The sequence below is a fragment of the Belonocnema kinseyi genome, chromosome 8 (assembly GCF_010883055.1).
Source record: "Belonocnema kinseyi isolate 2016_QV_RU_SX_M_011 chromosome 8, B_treatae_v1, whole genome shotgun sequence".
In the NCBI taxonomy this organism is placed as follows: Eukaryota; Metazoa; Arthropoda; class Insecta; order Hymenoptera; family Cynipidae; genus Belonocnema; species Belonocnema kinseyi.
The window spans coordinates 1,671,845-1,681,510 of NC_046664.1; the positions used below are offsets into that span (position 1 = coordinate 1,671,845).

General features: G+C 23.2%; 1 protein-coding gene across 2 annotated transcripts in view; it reads left to right on the forward strand.

Moving 5' to 3' along the window:
* The first annotated feature begins 7,741 nt into the window (after positions 1-7,741).
* LOC117179166 (spidroin-2-like) overlaps positions 7,742-9,666 on the forward strand; it is a 49,212-nt gene continuing 47,287 nt past the window's right edge. For both annotated transcript variants that reach the window (XM_033370883.1, XM_033370884.1), the window contains exon 1: positions 7,742-7,966. In XM_033370883.1, the coding sequence (XP_033226774.1) occupies positions 7,867-7,966 (100 nt within the window). In that variant the 5' untranslated portion in view covers positions 7,742-7,866. The remainder of the gene's footprint in view (positions 7,967-9,666) is intronic.

Sequence of the window (9,666 nt, forward strand, 5' to 3'; positions counted from 1 at the left end):
TTTTCAAAGAATATTCTGAAAGATTTTAAGAACATTTTTAAAATTTTGCAGATTTAAAAAAAGTGATATTTTGAAAAATGAACTTCAAGATAAAATTGAAAAAAATTTTCAAAAAGAATGTTTTAATTTGGCAAGATTAAAAAATCAGCAACAAAAAATGGAATAACAACAAAAAATGTGGAAAATTTATCAAATTTTAAATTTATTTCTTCTAAACTTCTAAAAGTCCTAAATTAATTCCTAACAGAAAAATAAAAAAAATTTTCGTATAAGATTTAAACTTTTAAACTGTCAGTTGTTTTTTTTTTAACTAAAAAGAAGAAATTGGTCACTAAAAATTGAATAATTGAAATTTCTGTTAAAACAGATACAAATATTTTTTAAGAAAATTGTTAACTTTAATTATTTTATAACTTTAACCAAAAAAAGACATTTTTAACAAAATATTTCAATTTTTAACCAAATTGTTGAATTTTGAAACAAAAGAGATATATCCTTGACGAAAAATTGTATGGTTGATATGTCAAATAAAAATATTTTTAATAAATATTTTAAATTTTAATAAATATTTTCATCCAAGAAGATTAATTTTCTACCTAGCAGTTGAATTTTTAAGTACAAAAGACAAATTTTCAACTAAAAATTTAAGGGATGATTTTTCAGTTAAAAAAAATTAATTTACATTTATCAAAAAACGAATTTAATAAGAAATAGTTAAATTTTCGAACAATGAAATGAAATTTGAACTAAAAACATACATTTTTAAAGAAGAAGGTTAATTTTCCACCAAGAAAAGAGGAATAATTAACGAAAAATATAACAGTTAACATTTATTTATTTATTAAATTTCCGACAAAAGATTTGAAATTTTTACTGAAAAAAATCTTTCAGTCAATAAAAAAAAAATTTTATTTCAACCATGATAAGTGAACAATAAATATTAAATGAATATTTTTTTGAACTAATAAAGCGTAAAAATATTTTTTTAACAATATGTAGATTCTTGAAGATTCCGAAAAAAATTTAGAAGCTTTTTGCTAATTTTGAAAGATTTCAAAAGAATAATTTTTTTGAAGGTACCTGGGATAATATTAAATAATTTTTTATTTTTAAAATTCATTTTTGAACAAAACTTACAAAGATTTGAAAACATTTAAAAACATTACTAAAATTATCGAGAAAAGATGTGCAAGATTTTAAGGCAACTTTTGTAGTTTTGAAGGATTTTCACAAATTTTAGGAAATATTTAAATCATTTAAAAAAATATGTTAATGTTTAAAAAAAATAATGACTTAAAATTCGGGTGGTTTTATGAAATTGAAAAAATCTAGATTTTTGAATATTTATAATGAAAAATTCAAAATGCTTTCAGCAATTTTTAAAGACTTCCAGAAAATTTTTTTCTTCTAAGAGTTCTGGGATAATTAAAAATGATTTTATAATTTGACAAATAAATTTTTCAAGAAAAATTAAAAAGATTCGAAAACATTTAAAAACATCGAAAAAATATCTGGAAGACTTTTAGGCTCCTTTTTGAATTTTGAAAGATTTTCAGAAATTTTAGAAAATATTCAAATCATTTTAAAAGTAATGTACAAAATTTAAAAAAAATTTTAATTATTTTAAACTTCAAAAGATTAACAAAGTTGAAAAAATTTATTTTACAAATTTTTAGAAGCATTTTAGGAATTTTTGGAAGATTTTAAGGAAACTTTTTTAATTTTTCAAGTTTTAAACAAATTTTAGAAAATTTTCAAATAATTTTCAAAGATATGTGAAAATTTTAAAAAGAAAATTAATAATTTCACACTTGAAAACATTAAATAATTCTTTATTGTGAAAAAATAATTTTTGAAGAAAATTTAGAAAGAAATAAAATATTAAAAAATATTACTAAAAATATCGAAAAATATATGGAATTTTTCAAGTCAATTTTTTTAGTTTGGATAGATTTTCACAAAGTTTAACAAATGTTTAAATAATTTAAATGATATGTACAAGTCTTTTAAACAAATTATCAAATTAATTTCGAAATATTTATGAAATTAAAAAAATGTAGATTTTTGAAGATTTAGAATAAAAAATGCAGGCATTTTTTAGCAATTTTGAAGGATTTCAAGAGAAAAATTTTTTTTTTATTATTATTTCTGAGATAATTTAAAATAATTTCTTCTTAAGAATCCTGAAAAAATTTTAAGTGATTTTATATTTTTTTAAATTAATGATAACAAAGTTTTTTTTCAAGATTAAAAAACTATTAGAAGGTTTTTTCAAAATAGTTAAAAAGTTCCCCTACAAATTTGTAACATCCTACAAACTAAAAGTTTCTGAGTTTTTTCCAGAAAATCGTAGAAAAATTATATTTATATAATCTTATAAATAAAAATAATAAATTGTTATTCGAAATTTTTTTTTCATTAAAATTATTACTACTAATATGTTCCATATTAAATAAATGAATTATGTTATTGTTTTATAAACTAATAATCTAGAAAAATTAGACTTTAGAAAATATTATACATATTATTTAATAGTTTTTACTTAATTAATTTAAATTCCTCTCAAAATTAATATCTTTTTACACATACTTTTTGAAAAGATTATTTGTAATATTGAATAAAGTAAGATTAAATAGATAAAGTTAGTAAATAATTTTTGTTTTTCCATTTAGACACATTAGCTTGTAAATGCGTTATATTTTTTGTGATGATCTGGCCTATTTACAAATGTCATAATATTACCTTCTTAATGTTTAAATAAAACGGAACATTTTATCACGGTGGCCTCCTTAATGTTTAACAAAAATTTCCAAGTTGATTAAAAAAAAAATTCCATTCGGAATAATCAAAATTGAAGTTAATTCCTAAATGTTTTTTTTTATTCAAATAAATTATATTCTTTTGTTTAAAAACGATTTCTTTAATTTAAAGATAATAATTAGTTCGTTCTCAGGCACAGAAATAGTTTTTTCATCCCATGAAAATTTTTCTTTTTTTTTAAAAGTAATTTTCTTTATTTTGAAGTTATTTTTTATTATATTTTGAAGTTCAAAATATTGAAAATTGATGGATTGTGTTTTTGTTTAACCGCACACTTTTTAAATTACATAAAAGTTAAATTATCAGGAAATGAAACGAAACAGGCGTTTCAGTTTTAGTCGTCTTTGAAATCCGATAAAAAAATATTTGCAGGTCTTTCAATAAGAAGGAAATTGATTAATAAACTTAACAATAATTATTTAAGTTCTTGTTCGGTTATTATTTTTAAAATCTGAAAAAAAACATACAAGAGTTTTTTCACAATAAAGATTCAATTTCCGGAATGGAATGAACAAAATTTCAAAATAAGTTATTTAGGATCAGTATTATTAATATTAAATTACTATTTGAATTACGGACAATTTGCTTAATTTAAAAAATTGTTTTACTATTAATATTTATTAATTTAATGCACAAAAAATAAAAAATATTCATGATGATAGATTTTTACTTTTATTTAATATCGTTCTTTATTCTATTAATTATTTAAGTTTATATTATAACACAAAAATCCAATTATTATCAATTATTTCATCATTATTAATTTAAATTCAATTTATAATGAATCATTTCATTGTGATGAAAATTGAAAAATAATACGTTAACCAAATTTTATCTAATGTAGTTATTTAATTTTAGTTTCTAGACTTTATCTTCTATTTGTAAAAACTCTCAAATGACCTTGATAAAGAAATTTCTGATATTTTTTCTAAAAGAATAACTGACTTTAATTCTAAATTTTTTATTTTTAGTATATTTATGTTTTATAAATATTGTATTCTTATTTGTATTTTTATTATTTATATATTAAATTTATTTATGTATTATTTTATATTTTATACTAAATTTTATTCAATTTGCAACAGATGGAAATTTTAGAAAATTGAAAAAAGAAATTTTCAACTTTGAAAGTCCAAGAAAAAAATTATCTTTATATTAAATTTAAAAAAAAAAACACTTTAAAACGTAGAAAATTCAATTTTCAAATTTGTTCCCAATTTAGTCAATATTCAAATTTTAGTATTTTAATTTTTTAATTTTAAAAATTAATTAAGGTTCTGCAGTTAGAATATACAATTTTCAATTTTATTTAATGTTTAAAAATTGAAATTTTAATTAAACTCGTTATTTAATTTTTAACTTTAAAAATTCAAGATAATAACTAACTTTGGAAACTGGGAAAATCAGTTTTTCAATTTGGTTCAATTTTTCACGGTCGAAATATTAAGTAAATTGAAAATTGGGTCTGTTGAAAATAAAAAAAACGACATTTAAAAAGTGGAAATTTTAGTTCTGAATTTTGTGTTTGAATTGTATTGACGTATTAATTTGAATTGTTGACAGTTGAAAAATTAAGAAAATTGAACATAAAAAAAATGAAATTTGTAAAGTGAAAAAATGAATTTTGGGATTTATTCGATATACAATTTTTAATATTTTAATTTTTCCAATCGAATCTATAAATTAAGAAAATTTAACATTAAAAAAAAAAGAAAATTGAAAAGTCCAAAATTTGATTTTTAAATTTATTCAATATTCGATTTTCAACATTTGAATGGTAAATAATGTTGAAAATCGATAAAAATTATATAGCTGTAAATTCAATTTTCAAGTTTATTTAATTTTTAACCATTAAAAGTTTAAGAAAACTAACGTTTTAATTTTTAACTTTAAAAGTTCGATGAAAAAACGAAATTTGAAAAGTGGAAAATTCAATTATCAAATTTATTCAATATTTATTCAATATACAATTTTCAACATTTGAATTATGAAAGCTTAAAGAATGAACAAAATTCGACAGTTAAAATATTCGATTTTATTAAATTTTTAATTGTTAAAAATTGAATAAAATTAAAAATTGCTATTTTAACTTTAAAAATTTAAGAAAAACAACAACTTTGTATAGTAGAAAATAAAATTTCTAATTTGATTCTATTTTTATCAGGTGAAAAGTGGAAAATTCTATTTGCAATTTTATTTAATGTTTAACATTAAATTCTTTAACATTTTAACAATTAAGAAATTTTGACATTAAAAAAAACGAACTTAGAAAAGTTAAAAAATCGATTTTCGATTTTATTTCATTTTCAACATTTAAATTTTCAACTGCAGAAAAATTAAGAATTTTCAAATGTTGAAATTAAATAAAAAATTCTACCATTGGAATATTCAATTTTCTAGTAATTCACTTTTTAACTGTTGAAATTTTAAGAAAACTAACATTTGAATTTTTAACTTTAAAAGTTCGATAAAAAACCGAAATTTGAATAGTGGAAAAATTAATTTTCAAATTTCTACAATATTTCTTCAATATAGATTTTTTAGCATTTGAATTTTAAAACGTTTAAAAAACAAAGAAAATCCTACAGTTGGAATATTCAATTTTATTAAATTTTTAATTGTTCAAAATTGACCAAAATTGAAAACTTCTCTTTTAAGTTTAAAAATTCAAGAAAAAAATACAACTTTGAATAGTGAAAAGTACAATTTCCAATGCGATTCTATTTTTACCAGTTAAAAGATAAAAAATTCAATTTTCAATTTAATTTTATGTTCAATATTCGAATTTTCAACATTTGAAAATTTAAGAAAATTGGACAATAAAAAAAACGAAATTTGTAAATGAGAAAATTTAATTCTCGATTATATTTTATTTTCAACATTTGAATTTCCAACAGCCGAAAAATTAGAAAAACTGAACATTAGAAAAACGAACTCTGAAACGTGAAAAATTCAATTTTCATTTTTATTCAGTTTTCCACAGTTGAAAATTTAGGAAAATAAAACTTTCATTTGTCAAAGATTTTTCAAAACAACGAAAGTTTAAAAGTGGAAATTAGAATTTTTAATTTTCATTATTTGATTTTTTAACACTTGAAAAGGGAAGAAAATGATTGAATTTTCATTTATTGAAAATTCAAGATAAAAAAGAAGTTCGAAAAGTGGAAAATTTAATTTGCAACATTTGAAGTTTCACAGTTGAAAATTTTATAAAAATCGTACATTGAAGAGTAGAAAATGCAATATTTATTCAATATTCAATTGTCATCCTTTGAATTTTCAATACTTGAAATTTTTAATTGATTCAATTTTCCACCTTTGAATTTTAAAAATTTGAAAATTTAGAGAAATTGAGAACAGAGTTTTCTACTGTTAGAAATGAAATGATTCAATGAAAAAAAAGAGTTTTGGAAAGTAGAAAATTCAACGTTCGATTTCATTTAGTTTTCAGCAGTTGAAAATTTAAGAAAATTTTACATTTAAATATTAAATTTTCTTCATTCAAATTTTCAACAGCTGAAAATACACTGGTTCTTGGAATTAAGAGCGGTTTCGGGCATGGCCTTGAGCCTAAATCCAGACCGTCTGAGCGTAAATTGGCAGACACGAAACTTTTTTTATTTGGACGTATGACGCAACCTGATCTAACAAACGTGCTAATAGTGGGGCCTTCGAGCTGTTCTTCACGCTTGACTGAACAGCGCCTTTCGCAAAAAATTCCATATTTATTCAATATTCAATTTTCAAAAGTTAAATTTTCAAAGTTGTAATTTTCAACACTTGTTCTTTTCCAATTTTATTCCATTGTCGGCTATTGAAAGTCGTAAAAAATTGTATAATTGAATATTCAATTTTCAATATTCGAATTTTTAATAGCTGAAAATATACTGGAACTTTGAATAAGAACGTTTTTGAGTTTGGCTTGCAATAGCTTCTGTTACATTTGGAGGCATGACGCAACCTGATGAAACTAACGTGCTGAGATTGCGGTCCTAGAACTGCTTGTCACGCTTGACTTGACAGGATCACTCGCGCCTCCCGCAGCGCGAAACCTGCGCAGCATCAATTCTCGGAACTCACTAATCCTAGAATGCCTAAATCCAAGTTCCAGTGTTGTACTTGTAAATTTAAGGAAATTTAAAACTGAGTTTGCAACTGCTTAATAATGGAGAAGAAAAAACGAACTTTAAAAAGTATAAAATTCAATTTTCTATTTTATTCAATATTAAATCCTAAAAATTCTATTTTCAAAATTTGAATTTTTAATAATAAGAAATAAAAGAAAATTGGACATTGAATGCTTGCTCATTGAAAATTCAAGGAAGAAACTACTTTGGAAAAGTGTAAATTTCAATTATAAATTTTATTCCATTTTTAGCAGTTGAAAATTGTAAAAAATTCTACAGTTGAACATTCGATTTTCAATATTCGAATTTTCAACGGCTGAAAATACACTGGAACTTTGAATTAACAATGTGCGACCCTCGAGCTGTTCGTCACGCTTGGTTGAACAGCGACTCCCGCGCTCCCCGCTTCAAGAAACCTGTGCAGCATTAATTCTCGGAACGTTCTAAATCCGAACTACTTAAATCCAAGTTCAAATGCAAAAAATAATAAAGAACTTTGTAATGTGGAAAATTCCTTTTGTATTCAATATTAAATTTTCAAAACTTGAAAATTTAAGGAAATTGAAAATTCCAGAAAAATAAAAGAATTTGGATTGAAAAGGAAAGAAATTTGTCATAAATATGACTGATTGTATAAAAGAATTAATATATTCGGGATTAAAAAATCCATGTTTGTAAACAGACAAGAGTAAAGCCCTCAGCTTGAGGAGACCCACAATGAAACATCCTGGAGGTAACAGGTTCGAATGCGTGTGAATGCTATATAAGATCATCGCGAGACGACGCAACTTAGTCATTCAGTTACGAACTCTCTTGCCATCGCGATCGTACTACAACGCTAAAAAAAAGTGGGGACTGAAACTAAAAAAAAAATTGTTGAACCAAAATTAATTTTTATTAATTTCGGCTTTTCTGTAAAATGGGGAACATGAACAAATCCTTCGTGTGCCTCCTCATCGTCCTCTTGGGGGTGGCAGCTTCTTTTGCTGATGAGGGGCTTCTCCGTAGATACGCTAGAAGTGAGTTGACACTTTCAACCATTTTTCATATTATGCAATTAAATAATACTGTAAATTGTAATTTTTTTAGTTATTATTTATTTTTAATTATTTTTTTAGTTCTAATTATTTTTTAGGTCCAACATGCTTCAACTACGGAATTCTTGGAAATGAAAAAAATTCAAGGACCAAATTTTGGGAACACTTAAATGTCTCAATTGAAATAAAAATATAATATGAAAAGGGCCGTTTTTATTTATTTTTTTAATCACAATCAAGAGGCATTTCACATAATTAATCAACATTTCTGTGTTTATTCAACACTTTTTTTTAATTTCCAAGAATTCCCTCATAAAAAATAATATTGGCTTCTATTGTACGTACGTCTCAATCACGTAATTCATTGTAAAATCTTGCTAGACAAGCTCGAGTGCGTCAATCAAAACACCAGCCGGAAGTAAATATTTTAGTACCTCCTTGATCAAATGTAAGCGACTAACGTTTTATTTTATAAATAGAGAAATATTCGGGATGTAACAATTATTTAATTAAATAAAATTTTATCTGAAAAAAAGGAACGCCTCTCAACTCGCCGGGATTCGAGCCTAGAATCTTTTGATTTCCGGACTGGCAAGGAAGTCCGGCAAGCGAAAGGTTCTGGGCTCGAATCCCGGCGGATTTGAAATTTATTTTTTTCGCCATAAAATTTATTTAATGTTTTATGAAAAAATTCCAATCTTGTATTACTGTCGTATAAATATTGTTAAGAAGTAATTAGTAATATTGGTTGTTACTATGGATAGGAAAAGTAGATAAACGAATAGTAGAGTAAATAATCCAGGAAAATAAAAATTGACAGACGAGTATTGACATGATTTGTAAAGCAGATCAGAAAAAATGTGATCGAGAATCTTGACATTTTTGAACCATGACCTCCTTAACTTCTTCACCTTGACACTATCCCATTCTCTTGATCTTGGATCTCTTTAGTACATTTCTTCAACTTTATTTCCTTGTTATCATTTTAATTCATTTCCCAAATATATTTTTCATTCAGTTCATTGATTTCGTCAAGCAACTTCAGTCAATGACTTTAAAAAATTTAGTTATTGTTTACTCGCTTTTATTTTCTGTTAGTCATCACAAGTGCAAGATTAGTTTCAAATGCAAATTTAATTTTCAGATTAGAATCAATTCCCAGAAAGCAATTCAATTTTTCCAGTTAATCAATTTAAAATAATCGATTCTTGGATCAAATTAAAAAAAATATATTTTGAATCCGCAATCAATAATTTTGAATTCCGTGAAAATTGGCCGAAGGTAAAAATTGACAATTAGACAATTTCTCAAAAAAAAATTTCCGAAAAAATATTACTGAAATATAACATATCCGGAATTGGAAAATTCTCTATAATAAAATTCACGAAAGATTATAATAGAACCGAATTTGAAAATTCTCCAAAATAATTTCTAAATAGGACAATTCCCAAAGTCATAAAATCAACACAATATAAAAATCTGCAATTGGAAAATTCCTGAATAACAAAATTCTCCCATAGTTTTTAAAATTACCGAATTTGAAATTCCCGAAAAATAAAATTCCAGACCTTTCAAATTTCCCGGAAAAAATTTCTAAATAGAAAAATTCCTGAAATAATAAAAACAATAAAATATAAAAATCAATAACTGGAAAATTACTGAATAACAAAATTCTCCAATAG